This window comes from Mytilus galloprovincialis, chromosome 4 (assembly GCF_965363235.1).
Source record: "Mytilus galloprovincialis chromosome 4, xbMytGall1.hap1.1, whole genome shotgun sequence".
NCBI classification, from domain to species: domain Eukaryota; kingdom Metazoa; phylum Mollusca; class Bivalvia; order Mytilida; family Mytilidae; genus Mytilus; species Mytilus galloprovincialis.
The window spans coordinates 58421109-58446507 of NC_134841.1; the positions used below are offsets into that span (position 1 = coordinate 58421109).

Below are 25399 nucleotides of genomic sequence, written 5' to 3' on the forward strand. Positions count from 1 at the left end.
GAAACAAGGAATTGATAAGTTATTTAACCTTTTAGTATGTTTCAGTATATGTGTAGCAAGTATCAGGTCATTTTTGTCATGTGTATGCCTCAATCAAATGTCTTAATACTATGGATTAATACATAGCTTAAGTCCAAGAAGGTATTATCAGCTCAGTAGTAAGTTCATCAGTAATGACATTTATTTATTACATAAATACCTTTCCAAATAATTCATTACGAATCAAATGGCAAAATCAAAAAGCTCAAACTCATCAAACAAATGGATAACAATGGTCATATTTCATCTATGTCCTGTGGTCATATACCTTAAGTTTAAAAAAAAAATATAAATTGACCACATATATATCAACTCTCATTTAACTTTGTACCAATCTGTTGAGATAAGCTGTTTCCATCTGATTTTTATAAAAAATTGATTTTGATACTTAGCTGTACTCCCACTCTTCCAGATAAGGGAAAGGGTTGAGTGCTCAAATACATGTTTTAACCTTGACACTTTCTATATTTTAGTTCCCAGTCAGGAGCCTGTTCTTCAATGGTTCAATGATTGTCATTGATTGCTGTCTCTCATATATTGTGTTTGTTAATCAGTTTTGTCATAAATCTGGTCGTTTGATTTCTTGTTTAAGATATGTTGAATTTTGTCATGTCTGGGTATTTTCTTTTTTTAGCTTTTAAATATTTAGTATGGGTTTCACTTGACATGCTTGATACATTTCAAACAGAAACAATGAATATTCTTGAATAATTTTATCTTTTTTAACCTTTGTAATCCAAACAAAGTACCTATGAGAGGTCAGTTAAGACAGGTTTTATTATATATGAGAGAGTCATACTATTTTTTTCATTGATTTATATATTCAAAATTTGTTGGAATATTGGATGGTGTGAAATAAGCAACAGCCTTACATATAAACTAATAGTGATTTGAGTAGATTATACTATAGTCATGTATTGTTTTGTTAACCTATAAACTACAAGTATACTGTAAATAAAAACTATTATATATAAACCAAGTTTTATTTAAACCTTTTTTTTAAATATTGGCTTTAAACATTTATTTTTTTTTCTTTTCAATTTATGCTATTTCTATGTTTTCATGCTTTCACATGTAAATTTATTTTCATTTATTTTTTGACAATATAAACTACATTTCATAATAACTATCTTCACATTCTGTTAATTGTGCAAAAATGATCTCAATCATCTAATTAATTTACAATTGATTCATTTCCTTTTGTCCTATTTAGTATTGAATAATAGATGTGAAATAGGCTTTCTTTATTTAGTTGTCTTTCCATGTTTTTTTACCTTTTGTTAGTACATATATGCACATTTCAGACCAGTTTCCAAATCTAGGATGCATTCGTATATCAATTTGTGTTGTTTATTTTCAATAGTGTGGATTCTTTTTTTTTTGTTGGTTTCAGTTTCACGTTTCTGGAAGAAATTGCTACTCTGAGAGATTCAAATTTGATTGCATCATAAACTATATACTCCAGTACAAAGTATCTAAGACTTTGTATTTTGTCCAGTTTTCAATTTTTTCAATTTTTTGTTTTCCTCTACCCTCAAATTTCATGGAAGATGATATTCCATGAATGTCAGTATCCTGAACATTTTTTGTCAAAAAGACTTTAAAGTCATGACAGAGTTGTTTTTCTTTGTTTTATAATTGAATGTTTAATCAAATAGATGATTTTTCAGGTTGATGTGGACAATTTACCAAGCTTACAGAGGCTGTTTCTGAGTTTTAATGAAATTTCGAGGTAAGTTATACAGAGTATGTATAATAAAAGGGTATTCGTTGATTTAATGGCATGTGGTGATGTATTGAATGTATAATTCTCAAAGCTTGATACATTTTTGAGAAAGTTTCTCTTGATTCACAGAGTTTCACATTGGTGACAATGTTGCTGAAAAAACCATTATGATAGATATAAAAAAAGAAGATGTGGTATGATTGCCAATGAGACAACTATCCACAAGAGACCAAAATGACACAGACATTAACAACTATAGGTCACCGTACGGCCTTCAACAATGAGCAAAGCCCATACTGCTAGGTTACATTTAATTGCTGCAGTCATCTTACATAGTTAGGCAGCATATCTAAAAGTGACTGACACAAAAGAAAAATTTATATCAAAATTATATGTATACAGTTTTTGTTTTACTTTTATTTATTTTTATGAAGGTGTTCTTCACATGCTGACTCAGAATAGATTTGGAGTAAAACCGTATTCTTCTTTATTCAATTGTCCAATTCTTACTGTGACACCTTGTTTACAATTGTAATTTGTCATTATTGAATCTGAATTGAAGTGCATATCAACTTTAAAGCTAGTTTATGGTGAACCACTTGGGCCAGGATTTTTTAATTTGTTGGTTTACGGATCCGCCGACCTGATTTTGTCTATTTCCAGAATAAAAATAAAATTGACTTTTCATGCTTTTTCATTCCCAACGACCCTAACAAATGCATTATCCCTGAAAAATAAATAAATTATCCTTTTTTTTATAAAATGAAATGCATTAATCACTAACAGAATTGATAACACTTTCTGTTGTGAAAAAATGAAACGTCCAGTTTACGTTTCTAAAAATAGATAAATCAATTATTAACGACCTTGACATGTCGTTTGGACAAATATTTTTGTGGAACGAAACTAGTGTTTAAAACCAATTACACAATAAGTTCGTTTCTCTTATTTGTCAATAGTCCGTAAGATGCATCTTCTCATAGAAATAGACTTGTCCAAATGTGGACAGGTGGAAGTTCAGGACATCAAGTTAAAGTACTGAATATTAACAGATCATTTAAAATTTTCTTGTTTCATAGATAATAAAAAAAATTCGTCCATTTGGATAAAAACGGGAATGCGTGACAACAGGTTAACCCGATATTCTAGTTTTTTCCAGTGGACGAGTCTATTACGTTTTTGACGCGTGTATTGAAAATTATTTTCTTACCACGCTTTTACATTTATTTCTTTATCAGTTTTCGTTCTTGAAGATCATTATTCACCAAGTTTTCTGGAATTGATTAAGAGCTATGTGAATTTGTCTTCCTTTATGAAATTTAATTACGTCTTTGTCCGTGCACCCCCTTTTTACGGGAAATTATTAGGCAGTGTCATGCAATTTTTATTACAACTGAGTAATAATATTTCATTAAACTAAAATTTAAGAAATGATGACAAAATAGGATAACAAACATATTATTAGAAAGGTGAAATATATATTTATTTTGCATATCAGTCTTCTGTCTTGAAAGATATTATTTAATTTTTTTCCCGACCGACCGACCCGACTTTTTCATGGAGAAAATCCGTAAACCAACAAATTAAAAAACCGTGGCCTTGTGGTAAGTCAAAGATATTTGGTATGCAGTTGTATAAGTATTGGCACATCTCATTACCATGGATATTATTTAGCCCTGCCCCCTCAGTTATGCTCTATTGACTTTGAAACTTTTGCTTAGTTTTCATGTATTAGGTTGATTAGGTCAGTTTATGGGGAACCACTAGTGGTAGGTCAAAAATATTTGGTATGCAGTTGTATTAGCATCGGCACATCTCATTACCATGGAAATTATTTGACCCTGCCCCTAAGTCATGGTTTATTGACTTTGAAATTTTGCTTAGTTTACATGTATAAGTTTGTGTTTGGGATTGATTAAAGGAAACTATGTATGATAAGTTAATGGTATTTGGTATGCAGTTGTATCAGCATTGGCACATCTCATTTCCATGGAGATTGTTTAGACATGGTTCATTGACTTTGAATATTTGCAAACTTACATGTTCTTAGTGTTGCTATTTTAATATTTTGCATTATTGAAATTATAAAAAAGCAAGACAATTCTCTGTGATAACAGTTTATTAACATTAGTTTTTATGCCCCATTTATTGGCATTATGTTTTCTGGTCTGTGTGTCTGTTTGTTCGTTCGTTCATCCGTCTGTTCATTCGTCCGTCTGTCCCACTTCAGGTTAAAGTTTTTGATGAAGTTGAAGTCCAATCAACTTGAAACTTAGTACACATGTTCTTTATGATATGATCTTTCTAATTTTAATACCAAATTTGAGATTTTACCCCATTTTCACGGTCCACTGAACATAGAAAATGATAGTACGGATGGGGCATCCGTGTACTGGGGACACATTCTTGTTTAAAGTATTTTTACAGTTTCATAACAATGTTAATCATTACAAAATATCAAAAGAGACATTAAAATAATGAAAAGAGGGTGAAGTATATACAAATAGGGATCAGATTTAAAATGAAAACCAACAAGCACTTTGAAGTTAAATTTTCATAGAACATCTTATAGAATTGGGATGTTATGAAAAAAGTGGATTGAAGTATTCTTTGAGTTGTTCTGTTTTAAAATTTAATGTAAGGCGGTTGATATAAATAGAAGATTTCTGCCCTATTGCTTCTAGTATATTGTATCATGATGACTACACATTAAGGAAATGGCATATAAAATAACCTGTTTATTTAAATGCATCAGTTGAAATTTCTGATCAGTTGAATATGTGTAATCATGCGATATATTAATTTTATTAAGGTTCTAATAAAAAAAAAATCAGATATCAAGTTACTTTTAATGATTTGTATGTGTTATTTATAACAGAAATAAGTTTAGAAATTAAATTTATAGAGAGTACTAGTTCATTACCATGTATAGGAAAGTTGTAATGAATACCTCGGTTTATAAAAAGCGAGTCGTCTTGTTGATAATTACAGAAGTTTTTTAATTAACTCATTCATCTCTATACAAAGTTTTCAATCTTTTGCTTTCTTCAATCTTTTTGTGTGTCCCACTTTTAACAAAGAAAATCAGAAAGTAAAATTGAAAAATTGAATAGTTTTTTAACTTGTAAATGCATTTAGAGTGAGAATTTTAAAAATTTGTTTTGTTTACTTGCGTGTGTGTGTTACAAGGCAATATTGATCAGAAACACCAGTTTGGTAATTTGGTTTATTTGAATGTGTCTTTATTCTGCCAAATATGATTTATATGGTTTCAGTATGATATTTGACATGTTTGACTAAGATATATTATAGCTATGTGAAGTGGTATTATAGTTTGTTCTCTTTTGAAAGTATAATGAGCTATTTGATATACTGTATCAATTTAAAATGGTCAAAATTGGTTGAAAAAAAGTTGATAAATTGTGGTATAGATGTGCATTTTCCTGTTGGATACAATTTTACACAGAATTTGAAGTAAATGCACCAGCATGTGTTCTGATTCACTGCAGCTATTACGTAACATTTACTGTAACATACTAACACAGATTTGAAGAAATAAAAGAAAACGTAGAAGTACAATAAATTCTTGACTGAATTTCAAATCTTCATATTTTTAAAAGTTAAATATAATGAGCAAAAACAAAGGTCTTAAAAGTTTGTTGACTTTGACTCGAATGGACAGTAAATAACTTATTGAGGGATTAAAGTTTTGGAGTGGACTATTAATAATGTCTCGTAGAGAGATGATGGATTTTGAGAGATTTAAACAACAGTTACTTCACTGTCTGTGTGAAAGACATAGGAAAATGGACAAGTTAGGTGTTAAGGGGATTTCATTTTCAATCAAAAATGCCAAAAAGGTAGACAATCAATCTCTGGAGCAGGATGTGACTCCGCGGCTTACTTGGAGGAGAAATAGGTAAATGTTTTCTTTATAGAAAGTACTCTTTTTTTTTAGGATTTATGGATTTTGATTTTGACAATTTAGGGGCCAGCTGAAGGACGCCTCTGGGTGCGGGAATTTCTCGCTGCACTGAAGATCTATTGGTGACCTTCTGCTGTTGTCTGTTCTATGGTCGGGTTGTTGTCTCTTTGACACATTCCCCATCTCCATTCTCAATTTTATAATTGTTTTGTCTTTTCAAATCTAGTTGATCATGGTTTTTGTTTGTCATCTGTATTATACCTCCTCTCTTAAAGTAGGGGGTTATGTTGGATCAACCTTGTTCTTCAGTAAGTTACTCCAACAAATATTTCTGTCACATTTTTATCAGAAATTACTACTACTATTGGGTGTTTAACGACATTGACTACCTATAAGAGTCTTGCAAGGTGAAAATCAGAAACTATTTTAAAGCAGAACTTTATATGTGGTCAGCAGCTTGGCAGTGAAGAATTGTAACACTCATAGTCAACAGCAGTAGTACATCTACAGTTATAGTAAAAGTGTGTGATATAAATCGTATCTTTTCCAATCTTTCCTAGATAATACACATGGGGGTAAAAAGAACCCTTTTAAATTTTGGTCAAGGGTTAAAGTTAAAGCATCAAATAAAAGACTGAGATGTGGGCATTTGTTTTTAATTTTCACATTTGACATAAATTGTCAACATACTCTAAGGTCATCTGGGTACTTGACACAAACATTTATTTGTTTCTTTTTGCTACAGATCCATAAAGATATAAACTCTTATTTTGCATCAATGATCCTTTTATAATTTTCTTTTGAAAAGCAGGATTAAAAAATCTGGCATTCATTGTTTGGACAGGGTGTCAAGTTTTAGAAATGATATCTGATATGTATGACCAACCACAATAGCCAATATTGCTAATATATTCAATAGAAAATAATGATAGAACTTCAATGAGTTTGCACACTTCAGTTTCGGAATTTACTATTAATACTAGAGGTTAGAATAATTTTGTTCAATTTGCACTGGATATGAACAGGGACATAAATCTTTGATTTCTCTTTTTTCTGAGAATTGATATCAAGGATATCAAAATGCTTTCAATTGAACTGCAGTTCCCATATCTGAGCAATGAAAATCTATTCAATAAGGTTTGAACAATTTTCACCTCCATCACATATGCTAAGATTAGTTTGCTCATGGAGCACACTGTATTTATATGTTAATGTTTCGAATATATACATAGATCTGTCCCAGTTATTGAAGACCATGTATGATGACTTGATGATGTACAATATTTTCTTGCTTTGCTCTATGATGTAAAGTGGTCTTTTTGTTATCAAACTGCTTTTTCTTATTTTGTTATTTTGATTTATACAAAACAAATCAGTTATAGAGTTAATGACATTTTTATAGGTGAACACCTTGTTCAACAAATTAAATTCCTTTATATCAGAACAGAAATTATGGTGCCATTTAAGAAATTTCATGAAATTAAAATGTAAATTGTTGTTTCAACGAAAGAAACATTTTCAGTATTCAAACAAAACTAATTATCTTTGTTATAAACTATTTAATCAGACAAGAGAGTAAATTTGTTGAAAGAGACGAGGATATTTTAGTTAAACATAAAACATACTAAAAGGAATCAATATTAGAACAGGTTTAAATCGATATTAGAGCTGTCCTACCTACCCATTAAAAGCTGTCTTTTATATATACTGTAAATATTATGCATGCAACCTTCAAACGATACCTCTTTTTATACTTTCAATAAGAATTGACCTATTGTTGATGTTTGTCTATATAAAATATAATGTGTAGTTTAACCCATTTGAGTTTCCAGTTTAATAAACTTGTCTTGTGGTTATTTAAAAAATAAGTCTTTTGGATAATATACATGCTGGAATTTGTTTTTTACTAATTGACAGTTTGTCTTTTTAAGAAGATTTGAAAGTAATCTTGGAGATTAGATACTATGATCAGTGAAACAGACGTTTGTTTATTTCACCCAAATTTTTAAATCTGTATATGGAAGGAGTTTATTTACATTTGTTTTTCACAGTTTTCTTGTTTTGGTATTTATGAAATTCATGTACCAGTAATATCATAAAAAGATCTTACTGATAAAAATGTATGAGTAAAGAACAACGGAAATTGGGATAATTTATTTTAATTTTGCAACTTTATTGGAATTCTTGATATGTGATTTCAATTTAGATTTGTATTTAATGGAAATGTACAACTGAGATTTCTTATTAATTTGGTAAATTTTATGGAAAATGAAATAATTTGAGATTGGAAATTTGATAAGCAACAAGTATACATGGATATATATAGAGCAAATAGTTGCATTTGAAATGGAATTATATGTGTTGTCCTTATAATGTAAAGACAATTTAATGCATCAAGGACTGAGAGGAAGCATAGTTTATCATGTGGCATTACAGAAACTATAGAGAAAAAGTGAAGAATTGTCGTAATGGCAGAAAGTAAGTGTTTTCTATTGTGAAAAAGAAATTGGTATTTATTTTTTTTTCTGGTGTTTTTTTTTTGTAAAAATGAAAGTATTATAATCCATAATTGATATTTTTTTATCATTTGTAAGCACATGTTGAAATATAGCTTTTTCTTTGCAATAATTTTCTTTTCATAAATGCATCTTATGAATGTTTATGTCATATAGCATGTTATAACTTCAAATCAGAGAAATATTACACATGATACGTTTAATCATGTTAATAGAATATTGATGAGTTTTTTTTTGTGCATATACATGTACAAAAAATGTAAAAAGGACATAATATATTATGTGACCATATGGGTTAAAAGAGTGAAAAATGAATAAAGTGTAATGATGTATTCACTTTAAACACTTTTTTAATTGGATTTTTTTGCAATTTTTACAGATTTGTACAGGAATCTGATGTGCAGTATTTGTCAATGTGTTATTTGTGGTAAATTAGTGTTTCTCGTTTCTTGTTTTTAGCTCACCTGGCCCGAAGGGCCAAGTGAGCTATTCCCATCACTTTGCGTCCGGCGTCCGTCGTCGTCGTCCGTCGTCGTCCGTCGTCGTTAACTTTTACAAAAATCTTCTCCTCTGAAACTACTGGGCCAAATCAAACCAAACTTGGCCACAATCATCATTGGGGTATCTAGTTTAAAAAATGTGTGGCGTGACCCGGTCAACCAACCAAGATGGCCGCCACGGCTAAAAATAGAACATAGGGGTAAAATGCAGTTTTTGGCTTATAACTCAAAAACCAAAGCATTTTGAGCAAATCTGACATGGGGGTAAATATGTTTATCAGGTCAAGATCTATCTGCCCTGAAATTTTCAGATGAATCGGTCAATCGGTTGTTGGGTTGCTGCCCCTGAATTGGTAATTTTGAGGAAATTTTGCTGTTTTTGGTTATTATCTTGAATATTATTATAGATAGAGATAAACTGTAAACAGCAATAATGTTCAGCAAAGTAAGATCTACAAATAAGTCAACATGACCAAAATGGTCAGTTGACCCGTTTAGGAGTTATTGCCCTTTATAGTCAATTTTTAACCATTTTTCGTTAATTAAAGTAATCTTTTACAAAAATCTTCTCCTCTGAAACTACTGGGCCAAACTAATCCAAACTTGGCCACAATCATCTTTGGGGTAGCTAGTTTAAAAAATGTGTGGCGTGACCTGGTCAACCAACCAAGATGGCCGCCACGGCTAAAAATAGAACAAAGGGGTAAAATGCAGTTTTTGGCTTATAACTCAAAAACCAAAGCATTTTGAGGAAATCTGACATGGGATAAAAATGTTTATCAGGTCAAGATCTATCTGCCCTGAAATTTTCAGATGAATCGGTCAATCGGTTGTTGGGTTGCTGCCCCTGAATTGGTAATTTTGAGGAAATTTTGGTGTTTTTGGTTATTATCTTGAATATTATTATAGATAGAGATAAACTGTACACAGCAATAATGTTCAGCAAAGTAAGATCTACAAATAAGTCAACATGACCAAAATGGTCAGTTGACCCGTTTAGGAGTTATTGCCCTTTATAGTCAATTTTTAACCATTTTTCGTAAATTAAAGTAATCTTTTACAAAAATCTTCTCCTCTGAAACTACTGGGCCAAATTAATCCAAACTTGGCCACAATCATCTTTGGGGTATCTAGTTTAAAAAATGTGTGGTGGACCTGGTCAACCAACCAAGATGGCTGCCACCGCTAAAAATAGAACATAGGGGTAAAATGCAGTTTTTGGCTTATAACTCAAAAACCAAAGCATTTTGAGGAAATCTGACATGGGATAAAAATGTTTATCAGGTCAAGATCTATCTGCCCTGAAATTTTCAGATGAATCGGTCAATCGGTTGTTGGGTTGCTGCCCCTGAATTGGTAATTTTGAGGAAATTTTGCTGTTTTTGGTTATTATCTTGAATATTATTATAGATAGAGATAAATTGTAAACAGCAATAATGTTCAGCAAAGTAAGATCTACAAATAAGTCAACATGACCAAAATGGTCAGTTGACCCCTTTAGGAGTTATTGCCCTTTATAGTCAATCTTTAACCATTTTTCATAAATCTAAGTAATCTTTTACAAAATCTCCACTGAAACTACTAGGCCACAATCATCTTTGGGGTATCTAGTTTGAAAAATGTGTCCGATGACCTGGCCATTCAACCAAGATGGCCGCCACGGCTAAAAATAGAACATAGGGGTAAAATGCAGTTTTTGGCTTATAACTATGAAACCAAAGCATCTAGAGCAAATCTGACAAGAAGTTAAATTGTTAATCAAGTCAATATCTATCTGCCCTGAATTTTTCAGATGAATTGGACAACTGGTTGTTGGGTTGCTGCCCTCCAATTGGTAATTTTTAAAGAAATTTTGCCGTTTTTGGTTATCTTGAATACTATTATAGATAGCGATAAACTGTAAACAGCAATAATGTTCAGCAAAGTAAGATCTACAAATAAGTCAACATGACCTAAATGGTCAATTGACCCCTTAAGGAGTTATTGTCCTTTATAGTCATTTTTTAACAATTTTCATTAATTTGGTAAATTTATGTAAATTTTTACCAAATATAGTTCTCTGTTACTAATGGGCAAAGTTCATTATAGATATAATTGTAAGAAGCAAAATCGTTCAGTAAAGTAAGAACTTCATACACATCACCATCACCAAAATAGAATTTTGTCATGAATCCATTTGTGTCCTTTGTTTAATATGCACATAGACCAAGGTGAGCGACACAGGCTCTTTAGAGCCTCTAGTTTATATATATTAGATGGTTGGTTTTCTCGTTTAAATGGTTTTACATTAGTCATTTTTTTGGGCCCTTTATAGCTTGCTGTTCAGTGTGAGCCAAGGCTCCATGTTTAAGACCGTATTTTGACTCATAATTGTTTGCTTTTGTGGATTGTGGATGGAGAGTTGTCTCGTTTGCACTCATACCACATGTTTTTATATCTATTGAAACCTAATCATCAGTTTGAAAATACCAGAAAGTGTAAATTTATAGACAACTCTATAATTATGGAACCTACCATCATAATGTTGTCAGTCCACTTGACTTTAAACTTGAAGCAAACAAGAATCAATATTATGACTATACGTTGTGTCTCTTAATTTTAAACATACAGTGTACATAATAATGATCTCTAACTTTTACTGTGCTTTGTACAAAACCAATACCTTAAATTTCACCATGCTAACTTCTTATTCAAAATTTTACTTGGAAAACATGTCTCTCTTTTTTAACACATTATTCAGAACAGTCTTGTTACAAATACCAATTTTAAAATTTCTTGGTTAACCCAACATGGGATTTTTAATAGATGCACATATTTCTGGAATGGAATTCATATTGTTTGCAATGATTATACACCCTAAAAGATTTAGAAGGCCAAATTTCCATAAATAATTGCAAATATACAAACCAGACAATCGTAAAGAGATTTGCAGAGGCCAACTACCCAAATTATATAAACATCAACTATGTAAAAAGTATAAAAATGGTTAGAAATAGGTTGATAACCTATCATATTCAATATATAAATAAATTAAGTGTATATCAGAATAAGTCAAGTAACAGTTTAAAATTGGTGCTTCAGATCCATATCAGTTATAAAGTCATTTAAAACGTTTTGAAATAGATTTAAACGTGATACACCGTATTGAGTAAGATTTAAATATGATATAAAGTCGGGAAAAAGTATGCTTTTCAAAGTAATAACCAGTCATCATATTTTAGTTGTCAAAATCTCAAGTTTCTGTTGATTATATTCTCTATTGATTCTGTCAGAGATTTTAGAGACAGTTAAAGAAGGCCAAAAGGAAGATGAACCTTAAACTTAGGATTTTATGTTGTTATTCATGTGACAAATATAATCTTTCTTTGCATGTTAAGATTCCTTTTGTGGTTAGATTTCATAAGTTTGTTAGAGGATGATTGCTATGAGCAGATTTTGAGAATAAGATACAATAAAGAGATTTTAGAAGAATGACAGAAATTTCATAGCATTTGACATCCATCATATCCATCTTAAATGGTGCCATGTGTTATCAGTGATAGTCTATAAATCTAAAACTAAGCTCAATACATAACAATAAAAATATTTTTTCTTTGGTAATTAAAGAGATTGGAGCCAAAATGACAGACAGAAAATTTCAGCAGTACCTGTATTTCAAAAGTGTCAAAATTTATGAAAGACAATACATATTTACATTATATTTAAAAAAAATGGTCTAGTATAGTTTTTGTTTGAAAATTACAGAGCAATGTGAGGGGTTAAGAACATTATTGTCTTTGATAACTTTGAATTGAACATTAGCTGTAAATTATATTTTGCATATCAGTCCAGTGAACTACTAATAACTCCACATTACATAGTATGATATATATTGTATACCCATCAAAATGTCCACATAAATTAAGAACTGCTTAGCCAAATGGGTTAAATTTTATATGAATTTATATGAAATGAAAAAACGCATTTGGTTTTTAGTTTACCAGAGTAATGACAAACAAAGAAAGAACATGTAATATACTTGTTTCTGAATGAAAGAGATCATAATAATGCTTCAATCATATGATTTGATATGGACAACCAATATGTACTGGGTTTGATTTTTGTCAGTTCCACTTTTAGTTTTACTGGGAATTCCCTTTATTCAAAAACAAAACATAGTGTATTGTTTTCTGGATAATAAAACCGGTTTAAATGAAACCACAACTACATGTTTGATGACTGCAAATATAGTAAAAAGAATGTAAAACTATAGGTTTATACTGAGGGTTTATATCAGTCAGATAGAATGATTAGTTTCATGTACAAGTTTGTATTTCATTTTTAGCAAGTTGAAATATTAACAGCGTTTTTTGGTTTTATGTTATGAAAATTGAACTCAAAATATCTTTTCCTAAATCATTTTTTCTCTATTTCAGTTTTGAAGACATTGCTTGCCTTGGAGAATCTACTAGTCTGTCGGAAATATCTCTCGATGGGAACCCTATCGCTCAGGAACAGTACTATAAACAGATTGTACTCAGACATATGCAACAGCTTAAACAGTTGGACATGAAAAGAGTTACAGTGAGTACTCAGTGAAATTTTTTAAGATCTATGATAAATATATATAGTTCCATACTTTTAACAGAAAAAGTGAGGTAAAGGGGGATAAATTATTATACTGACTGGAATTTAGTGATTTTGAGTATTTGCATAAGATGTACCAATGAATTCAAATTGTTATAATTGTACGAAAATTGAAGAAAAAAATATCTGTATAACAAAATAAATTACATTTACTGCAGAATGTTTATGAAAGTAATTGTGCAATTTCACCTAGCAAAATGCATAAAACATGGAGTTTTGTCTTCCCATATGAAATGTACCTGCTGAAACACAAATTTATGTTTTATTCATATTGGTACTCAGGTACAATAAAAACATATTGCATGTTTTGTTCTTGCACTTTTATTTAGTAAATATTGGCATGTTTGAACCTTGCACTTTTATTTAGAAAAATTGGCATGTTTATACCTTGCACTTTCATTTAGAAAATATTGGCATGTTTTGTCTGTAGGATTCTGGTACCTCTGTGTCTAGTCGTAGGCCTGGACTATACAATCCACTGTACCATTTAATGTCATTGCCTGGATTCAGATCACATTTGGCTAGCTCTAGTTCAGTCATTCCTGCTGAGAACATCTTAGATGGGTCAAGTACTGATAACAAGAATGTTGCTGGTAATTTGATAACACAAAAATCTTCCAGCAGCCATTTCACTCCAGCTTTTCAAAGAACACATGTATCCTCTTCAGCAGGTGATATGAGTAAAATTGGTCTAGTTGATGACAGTGACAACAAAGGAAGAAACTCTCTTGGAAAGCCAAGATTTATGACAGTGAAAGCAACAAATTGGGCAGTCAACACCACAGTGTCATCTAAAGCTAGTTCTGTGTCAAACACAGTGGTCCACACCACACCACAGAGACAAACCTTCTTACCAAATAAGACTGGCATGGCCACTAAGCCTCAAACACCTTATACGCTATACAGGTCATATACTTCAGTGGAACAGTTAAATGATAACAGCCCTAAACCATCCATGAAGAGACATACTTTGAGCTTAATGGACCCCTTGAGTACCTCTCCAATGTTTACTCTGTCTCCTGTAGAAAGTAATGATGACAGAGTTTGGAAATTTGGATCTGAACCCTCTGTTCATCAAACTTCTGTCAGTGCAGATAGACCTTTTTTGGAAAAGAACTTAAGAAATGAGTCTGAAACTTCAGTTGATCAAACTTCTGTGAATAATTCTATAGATAGTATTCAAAATGTTGAAAAAATGACAAGTGAAGCATCAAGACCTAACTCAGAATATTCTGAATGTTCTGAATCTACCCAAAGCACTAAAACTTTGACAGAAACAGATTTTATAAATAATGGGTCAAGACCTATCTCTGAATATTCTGTAACAAGTGATAAAACTTTACAACCAAAAGATGGAGATGTTCCAGAGACCACAGGTACTATTTCTAGACCACTCTCAGAATATTTTGAAATTAGTGAGAAACAATTGTCTGAGAATGTTCTTCAAGGCAAAAATGTTTTCAAATTTTATTCTGATTCTGATTTGTCAAAGACAACTGAATATAAGACAGCACAAGAACAAAATATCAGTTCTCTGATAAGCGATTCGAAAAATATTCTTGAAAAAACTTATGATAGAGAAAAACAAGAAAAATTTATGCCATTTTGGAAAGTAATTGATAATAAAATTGTAAGAGTTACTTGTAATGAAGAAGAATTTGAAAAAATGAAATTAGACAGGTCAACTGCAAGGAACATGGAAGTAAATAGGTCAACTGTGAAACCAGAGTTTAACTTTAATGGGGCAAATGGAGATACCAAATTAGAAAACATTCTCAAAACGTCCTTAGATGAGAAAATAGAAGTTTCCAATGAAATGGCCAATCTTTTGAATGATAGTGGGCCAAAATCTTTAGATAAGGAAGTACAGTTAAACCAAAAAGTTGAAAAATCTGAAAAAGATATTGTCCTTGAGAAAGAAACAACTTCTTTGTCTACAGACAAATATGACATTTCTATAACAAGAAATTTCTATCAGAAAAGTTATGGAATTGACCAGGTTACCATGATCATCCCAAAATCAGCCGAAGCAGTTGAAAATCCTAAATCCAATGACACTGTTAAAATGCCCAAGTCTGCAGCTGAAGAAACAAAGAAAAGTAAAGAGTTTGAAAACATGCATCAGTCCTTTGACACTCAGAAAAATAAAGGTCAGAGAATTGACACTAATCAGGAAGAAAACCAAGCTAGTGGTGAACTACATTCTGTCAAAATAAATAATTTACAGAGCTCAGCAGACAGCAGGCAGTCTCAAAAGGCACCACCATTGAAGCCTTTAAAGACTTCAGAATCATTTCCAAATTTAAGGACAGCAGATTTAGGTTCATCTGGAAAAATTAATGAAAAAACGTTGCCTGAACTCAGTACAAAATCTGTAAGAAAATTGAAGGAGGACCAAAGCAAACATTTATTAGTTAAGGAACCACTAATTGCAGAGAGCCTGGCAAAAAAGCCAGACAAACTGACTATCTTTAAAGAACCACCATTACAAATCCAGAGTAAAACAACCATGGCTACTATACATGAAACTGAGAATGCAACCTCCCAAATAATGTCTGTACAAGGCGTTCAGCAAAAAACTGGATTGTCGAAATCAGTTTCTGCACCGTCTCTATCTGCTGTAGCTTTGTCCGATAATACAGCTGAAAGCACCAGTACTTCTTCAACATCTTTAGACCTAAGTTTAGGTATGTCTTCATTGGGATCACCAATAACACTCGGGAGTACAGAATCTATTCCCTCTACACCTTCACAACCAACTCGTAAAAATTCTGGTACAACTATGGGCCTATCAGTAGTGAAACAGTCTTTCAAGGCTACACCATTAATGTTGACATGTTCGGCTGTGTTTCCAGTAGTTGTATCTCCTGTGAGGGTAATATATATGCATGCGTGTGCTGCATGGACAAATTGAAACTAACAATAAAATTACAAGTTTCCAATTCTTTTAATTTGATAGTTTAAAAAGATTTTGTTTACATACAAATAAACGTCTAAAATTCTTTATGCCTGTAGTTAGAAAAAAAAAAGAAAAAAATATTTTAAAAGTTTGTGGTTTTTGTAAATGTCTTATTTTTAGTGGCTTTAGCAATGGTCCAAAAGACAGTACCCTCTAAAAACTCTTAATTGTAATATAATGCTTTATGTATAACCTTGAATATTTGTTCTCACAAAGCTTTTTAATTAGACATCAAAATTGAATACCAGGAAAATAAAAGTTTGATTAAGTCCTGTTTTTCTTATCAGCTGATTTGTCAAAGTGATGTTCAGTTTTAAAGATAATTTCTTAAATAATCAGATATTTTTATTTGGTTTGGACCCTTAAGTGAATATAATGTTATAGTAGGTAACAGCACTAGAAACAGGGAAGTTATGCAACTAATATTTAAGAATATATTCATATTCTGTAGCCTTCAATGGATCTGAAACTTTGTACTGATTCTAAGCCTAATAAACCGATTTGGAATTATAAAATATACTTAATTAATAAAAGGCTTGACATTTTGATTAAGTATAATATGATGATTTGATTAATGTGTAAAAAGCTTATTGATTATCTGTAGTTAACATGCATGCATGTATATCATCCATACATTTATGACACCATGCTTCATTGACTTTATAATGAAATATTCATCAGTGTTATTTGATGGGCACTGAAAGCATTTCTAACTCTATTAGATATTCGTTGCATTTTTCATGTATTTCTTTGCATGGGTAATGTTATTAAAATTGGACCCCAGACACAAGAGACTGTTTTCAAGGGAGATAAGGTGTTTGAATGTGTAATTCCCTTTTGTCAAGTTTCAGATATATGGTCCTTCGAAAACACATTTATAAACTGTTTGTTGTCTCCCTATAAAGATTTTATGGGTTGATTTAGGACAAAGTACATATTTTGAAGGATTTTTTTAAAAAGGGTAATTGTGTCATTTACTTTGATATGTCATTATGTGTCACATATATTGATTGATTGTTGTGTTTATTTAACATACAGTGTCAAATATTTCATGCTTGTTCAGGACAAATGTTTTGCCTAGAAACTGTGAAGGTTATTGGTATGAACCTTATAAGAGGTTAGCTTTGTTTATATCAGTTTTTAGTGGGGTTTGTGTTGCTCAGCCTTCAGTTTTCTATGTTGTGTTTGTAAACTGTTTGTCTTATGATTGTTTATCATTTATCGCCATATCTGTAGCCTCTTTATTAGTAAAAGACCGGTATTGATAAAAGATCTTTGACTCTCTGAAATCTATGTACAACATCTTTCAATTAATGGAGGATCTGTTGCTGTCTCAATGAAATTACATCCCGTTTCTTCTTTTTATCATAGGAAATTATTAATCAGATATACGAAGATGTGGTATGATTGTTAATGAAACAACTCTCCATCCAAGTCACAATTAAAAGTAAACCGTTATAGGTCAAAGTACAGTCTTTAACAAGGAGCCTTGGCTCACACCTATCAGCAAGCTAAAAAGAACCCCAAAATGACTAGTGTAAAACCATTCAAAGATCACATTCAGTCTTAAAGAAAAGACCATTTAAAGTTTTGTTGCTGCAGACATGCAATGAGATGATTCTTATTTGGTCAGTTCTTTTCAATAAATGGCTATCAATGGTATCTGAAAATGTTTACTTTGGTAAACTTGATAAATGGGGTTGCCGTCTTAATTGATGTTTAACCCATATATGTATCTTTATATATATGTGAATATTTTATGTCTTATGATAACATTCAAAATGAATTCAAAAATACATTGTACTAAATGCTATTATGTAAATGAAAGTGTGAATAATAGCCAATCCTTGAAGAAATACAAACTTATAATTAAATGTTTGTATATTTAAACACTGTAAAAAAGGTTTATTGTATGATGTACAAGGTCTCAAACTAAGGATGTTTGATGTCATTCTGAAGAGAGATATTTAACTTTATGAATTGGTGTTTGAAATCCATATATTCATATTTGAAATAGTTTTTGTATCAATAATGGTGTTGCTTTAATAAGATTTTACATATTAAAACTGCATGCAATTTTCTCATAGATAATTGGTGTGATCAATAAATGACTACTTTTAGTGTTTTTCATAGTTATAATGTTTATAACATTAGTTATTTGCTTCGTATTGTTTGGGGGTTGTCTGAGTTATGTCCCTTTTGTGAAGAAACAGATTATTCTTCGTTTTCAGTGAAATTTCATAAGCAATGTATAGATTTAAATATACTCCCAGATAACAAAGCAGTGATAATATAGTTACAGACAAGAGTGTGTTTCCATAAAATTCCATTCTACTGGAAAAGGGTACCTTCTGTTCATTTTGCTTTAATTTCATACCCTGTAACTTGTAAAGAAATCATTCCTAAATCTGTAAACCAGGAAACAGGAACTATTGAGTTGGCCAATATGAAGATTACTTATTGTTAGAGTTTTTTTAACAGTACACTTATTTATGCCTCATAACACGTACCCAAATGTTTTTATTTGCACTTTTGGTGGTAATTCATGCAGAAATTGCAGGTTTCCCCATATACCAGAGTTAAAAACAAGTCAAAAACAATGTTGCCTTCCAAAAATTCAACTTACTCATCCTATTTTTCTTATGGAGGAAACCCCTAAACATCCCTACTTTTCTTATTTAGATGTTAGAAACCATAGGGAGAAAAAACTTGACTAATAACATTCTTGACAATGTATTTCAAATAATTTTCATCAGATGTTTTACCTTGATTTCAATTTTCACAAGGTAAAACTAAGATCATCTTAGTTTTACCTTGTGAAAATTGAAATGAAACTGTTCATATTGTTTGAAAAACTTCAATTTAAATATAGAATAACACCTATAAAACAAATATATTTTTAAATATTGACCCTAGAAGAGTAAGAATGCATTGAATTGTAATGTTAGGTCTGTAGAAAGAATGTATTCTTATTTCATGACCTGCAAACATAGACATTTTCAATGAAATGCAAATATAATATTAAAAAATCTCCAAAAGTGGTGTGATTAGCTATTCCCTTGCTGGTACAATATTGATCATATTTTATTCTCATATACCGTTTTATTTCTTTCTCAGGAAGAAGAAAGAAGGATAGCATTAGTGATGGCAAGGAAAGATGATGAAAAGAAAAAGGATATAAACAAAACACAGGTTTTAAAGGTAACAGTGTTAAAGTATTTTTTCTAATTTCTTCTGTAACTTTTCTGTTCTTAAAAATCCTTGGCTTTCAAATATTAAGCTTCGAGCATTCCTGATCAAGGTAAATGGAAAAAAAATATGATATGCATAAAATTTTGAGATGTTGTTTTCATGTTTTTTCAGTCATTGTCAAATTACTATGTACCTACGATGAGTGTGTTTAAAGTAGACTGGATGTACATTGAAGCCTATATTAAACATTTTTGTTAGTTCATAAAAGCATCCATAGTCTTTGATTTTGGTTATGTTCTTGAAAGCTAGTTGAAATCATACACATTAGTTTATCAAAATTATTTTTTTTTGAAAGAAATTTATTACATTTTTACCTGTTATGTCTGTTTCTTTCGTTCACTCATCGTTGTCAATATAATGGAATTTTATGTGACTGTCATTCAAGTGAGAGGTTTAGCTAGCTATAAAACATGGTTTAATCCACCATGTTCTGCATAAGGAGATGTCTGTGTCAAGTCAGGAATATGACAGTTGTTATCCATTAGTTTGATATTTTTTAGATTTTGATTTTGCCTTTTGAGTTTCTATTTTGAAATTTTCTCAGAGTGAGGTATTTTTAAAAAAATTTTTTTATGACAGATAAAAAATTCCAAAATTTACATTGATATAAGAAGATGTGGTGTGAGTGCCAACGTTATCTTGATTATAGTTCTGATATACTGTGGGTCACAATGGTTGTAGTATAAGTGCTTCTGTTCATACTTTTGACAAAGTTATGGCCCTTGAACTCTTTGTACAGTGGTTGTAGCTCATGGTCCATTCCTGTATGAAAAACATTTTCACAAACAGTGAGCATAAACAAGTTCAAAACATTCAGATGTCAAAATTTTCAATCTAGGTTCAGGGGAGATTATCCAAACTTTGAAATATTTTTTCCCTTCTGTCAGGTTTTGAATGAATTTACTGAAGAAAAAAAAATCAAAGAAATCGTTTTTTTTAAATTTCAAATTCATGTATCAAGTTTAGCATTACCGATACTCTATCAGAATATTGCGGATTAAAATGAGAGAAATTGCATACTTCAAACATTCTGAGATGTGCCCATCTGAAGTAAGATTATCTTTCCTTTCCATGGTCACACATTCAAATGATTTATGAAAAACAGACATAAATCCATTAGAAACAGTCTGCTGCATGAAAACATTTTTGTTAGACAAAATTAAATAACAATTGCTTTAACTGTAACCGTTATAAATCCTCATATAAAAGTCTTTGTTATTGACTAATTCTGTGATACATGTCTGGGTCTACAGTGAATGGATTTTATTGGGATCAATTGATAATTAATCTACTATTTGTTATAATGGGCGAATAACAAATTGTTTCCTGTCGGAATGGAAACATGGTCCTGATTTTTAATTGTCTGTGTATTTGAATATGGAGTCTTTATTTGAAATTAAGTTGAAGGATGGGTTAAATAAAAGAAGTCAAAATGACTAAGACTCATCTTAGGTCTGGAGTTAAAGAAAATACTGCATGGATTAGAAAACCTTAATAATGTTCATTATTGTTGACACTATACATAAGACTGGAATTTGTATAAAACCAGAAAATTAGATGGAAGGTGTTTTTAGTAAAATATCAAGTTATTTTTATCCGCCATTTAGTGGCATTATGTTTTATGGTCTGTGTGTCCATTCCTGTTTTTGTCCATCTGTCCCACTTTAGGTTAAAGTTTATGTTCAAGTCAGGGTGAATTTTTTGTTACCAAGATTTTTGTTGAAGTTGAAGTCCAATCAACTTGAAAATTAGTACACATGTTTCCTATGATATGATCTTTCTAATTTAATGCCAATTTTAGAGTTTTCACAGTCCACTGAACAAAGAAAATGATTGTGTGTGTTAGCCATCCTTGTACAATATGGACACATTCTTGCTCATCATCTTTTAAATAGGTTTTGGAGTTTCAAATGTTTTGGTCTGAGCATTACTGAATATATATCTACCTCTTTTGAACTATCATAATTTGTCATAAAAATTTAGACAACAAGAATAAATACATAAAGATTGTTAAATACATGTAACAAACTTTTATTTGTTTGCATATATATTGTATACAAGACAAACCTATAAAAGTTTAAGTTCTCTGAGAATATTTACATAGATTATAGAAACTATTGCAAATGATATCATAACATTTAATGAGCTGGCATTTAGTAAAAGATTAGAATACTTTTATCCATGTCCCGTTTTATATTAGTATCAAACGTTTTATTATATTATTTCTGTATGAATTACTCCTGATTCAGAATAAAAGGTCCAATAAACCATAATTTAGTTTCATGCAGAGTGAATTTTTTCTCCAATTACAATAAGTATGATTAATAACAAAAGGAAACTGTTTGAATAATTTATACTGTAAAATATCAGCTATCGGTAACAGTAAAGGAAAAAAATGTGCTCTGACGTTTCATATCTTCTGTTGACATGAAATAAACAATGTAATGATGAGCGCTATAAACAAAACAATAAAGATATTGAATTGTGTTTAATGTGAACGGAATATATTATGTTTTAAACCGTGTTCAAATTATCCTTTATCAGAAATGGGATAGTGAAAGTTTAGACTTAGATTTTAAGTTGCATTTTGTCTTCAATTGGAAATTTGTTTCAAGCGTTGTTTATTGGAGATATGACAAAATCTTATGAATTTTCTGCAATGAAAATGTCTTCGGAAGTCCTAGTACTAAATAGAATTGCAGTAAGTTGTGTAAATTTAGACTTTTTAGTTTTTGATACCTATTGAATTACAACTTGAACATGTAATTTAAGTCATTGTAGTGTTAATTCAATTGTTTTAAAGTACTTAAAAAGAAATGTAATATTTCATTTTGTATAAGTTTTCATTTTGAATAAATAAACAGATAATACACAAGTGCTATTTAGAATGTGATTTAAATATTGACTTAGTTGGTATGATGATAAGCAATGGTCATTTTTTTTGGCTCTATAAACTAAAGGTAAGCTAAATTGGCATTTTAGCTACTTACTTTTTCTCTATAAGTCATTAAACGAATTTAGGAGTATTCACACTTAGAATACACTACTTTCAGTTTATTTCATTGAAAAACTGTTACGATCAGTGGGTGCTAGTGAACTTGTGATCCAACGTCTAGATGTTACATGCTTGGTTGATATACAAACACTCTGCACTTTTATTCATATAAAGGAATAGATTTGGATTTTGTTGATGTGAGCCACACAAATTAGAACAATGGTAAACCTGTCTGTCTAGATTTCTACTTGAAATCCTCCAAATAATTGTGAGTGTTAGGGTTCATGTATGTACATAGACTTTCTTAATTGAATATATAATGCGCTGTCAACTTAAATTTTGGTAAGTAAAATTGATTGATATACTGCCAGTAACTTTCAGAAGAAATTTATCTGGTGAAATCAAGACAGGTAATATAAACCTAGTACCATCTTGAAACTCAGATTAGTCTAATTGATATAATTTGGTTAAAGCTGTTTGAAATTATGAAAAAAAGAAATGAAAAAACTAGCCAAAAGAGAATCTCAAAAAAAAAAGAGTATTATTTGAATTAACAAGTAAGACTGAGATGGACAGAAGTTTCGTCAACATTGCTGAAGTCAATAAGTGGCCCACTGGTTCCCGTAGTTCACCTAGTGTACCCTTAGCCTATAAACATTCAGGTTGTAATTTTGAACTCAACAGGTTAACTCTAATTTTAATTGACTTAAGGATTTCTAGTTCATGCCAAGTTTGCAGTTCTTTCTGGGGACTCTGGTTTTTGCTACCAGTAGAATATGGCTGCGGTGAAATAGCAAATAGTGCAGAAAGGTCAATCAATCAATCTTTAACTTGCAGTGAGTCAATACACCATATCCATCCTTATCTAATATATATTCCAATCAAATTTTGAATTAAAGTTTCCATAACACTTTTTATGGAAAGTGTTGCATTTACCTGGCTAACGTGGTGCTCCACATCTTTTAAAGGACCCAGATGAGCTTATATAAGGGTAAGTTGTTGTCAATAGAATTGTAAGTATGGATGACTAAATAAAGATTGAATTGAATTAATTCCAAAGTGTGCTGTGAATTCTCTTTTACTCAAAAGTTTTCCTCTTTTTATTCTAGGAAAAGAAGAGATTAGCAATCAACAATGCCAGACGACAGTGGGAGGTTATGCAGGGTAATATGATTAACAAATCTGGTAAATTGTCACGGACACCAGACTTGTATGCAAATCATGTTGGCAGCATACCTAATGCAGAACTTGTTTCACCAGATGGCGCTGATGAAAATATGGAGGTGGAGTCTATAAATAGGTGGGTACATGGAACAAAAGCCCACTCTTGCTGTTTTTTATTTGATAATATTTGCACCACACATATCTTTTTATATACTTTTATGTTGATTGATTATTTGCGGGGTGCTTATTTTTGCTGATTTGGTTGGTTAAGGTTTACCACAAATTTAAGTGTTCAATATCTGACCTTTCCTTTCAAGCTGTATGAAGTTTTTACTCAATCCATGAAAATAAAAGCATCCACAATAATTTAAAGTAGTGATATGCAAATGAATTGATGATTTATCCTTGATTATTGCATATTTACTGGTAAGAAATAATATGTTTTGTTTAAAAACAGTAAATTATTTTTAGTTTATTCTTCTTTTTCTCTCCCAATTATTGATGTATTTTCATTTATTATCTATCATTTGAACAGTAATAATTATAGAACAACTTAAGTTAACAAAGAATATCAAAGAGACCATAAACAGAAATTCACAAAAAAGACATAGTAGTCTGCACTGTCTTCAAAAATGAACAAATATCTATTTATTGTGTCAAGCCTACTCCTGAATTTGTATGAAACATTTGCCACTGGACTTTAACCAACACCAATCTTGTTCAAAGTCTAGACAAGTTCTGAATACGTTTAAGATAGAATTTTCTGTCTGGGTCAGGCACAAATCCAACAACTGATGCTTGAAATTTTGAACCCCTGCTGTATGGCTTTATGGTTCATCTCCAAATTAAATTGACTCTATGATTTTAAGTTTACTAACTTAAGGTTAGTTATTCTCTCCAAGCTTTCTGGCTCCTGTATCAATAAAAACTGGGGGCCCTGATATAGGCAAGTATGATGGAAGCTCGAGGATTATCCAGGAAGTGATTTTAAACAACAGCAACCAATCTAACAATCAAACCCACTAAAATTGGCTCTTTACCTCAACTGTAATACATTGTGATGGTTTTATCCAGTTTGATACTGCAACACCTTGTATAAAACAAACAAACAAACAACTTATTGTTAATTTCATTACTAAGGCAGTTCTTGTACTTCTCTTATCATGATAACCCTACTCATAAAATCTCCATAAATATAATTGACATAAAATCCTTTGTTTATATAAACTCTTAAATCTACATTAATCTTCAAACAAGACTATTAGATATAATGAAACTAAGCAAAATTTAATATGTAAAGAATATGTTTAAACTGAACAATATTTTAACATGGTATTATATGTTTGTCCACTGTAAAGAGATCAAGGTTTAAATGTTTAAAGATTTATAATTTGTGTCATGAAGTTCATTTGGGTTATGTTGACAAACTTGATGATCACTTTAAACCAAGAGTTCTCAAAAATGATTAAGATTTTGTGTTTTGTTCCCAAAATATTTATTAATTTGCCAGCCTTTGAATGTTGAAACTGTTTACTTTAGCTCACTGGCTGTCATAACATTTTGAAGACATTGCATGTCGTCAACATTGGTTCAGATCTTTGCTACAATTAATAGTTGTTACTACTTATATAAACAAAACAATCTAAAAAAAAAAGGTTAACAGTGTCCCTTCGTTTCAGTTTCCCATCATAAGAAGT

The 25399-nt window shown here is 30.9% G+C and overlaps 1 protein-coding gene across 17 annotated transcripts in view; it reads left to right on the plus strand.

The window, feature by feature from the left end:
* The window catches only part of LOC143072534 (leucine-rich repeat-containing protein 49-like), a 93911-nt gene that overhangs the window by 34849 nt on the left and 33663 nt on the right, over positions 1–25399 (plus strand). For all 17 annotated transcript variants that reach the window (XM_076247506.1, XM_076247509.1, XM_076247510.1 and 14 more), the window contains 4 exons: positions 1710–1771; positions 13122–13269; positions 19409–19492; positions 23648–23838. In XM_076247506.1, coding sequence (XP_076103621.1) covers positions 1710–1771; positions 13122–13269; positions 19409–19492; positions 23648–23838 — 485 coding nt within the window. The remainder of the gene's footprint in view (positions 1–1709; positions 1772–13121; positions 13270–19408; positions 19493–23647; positions 23839–25399) is intronic.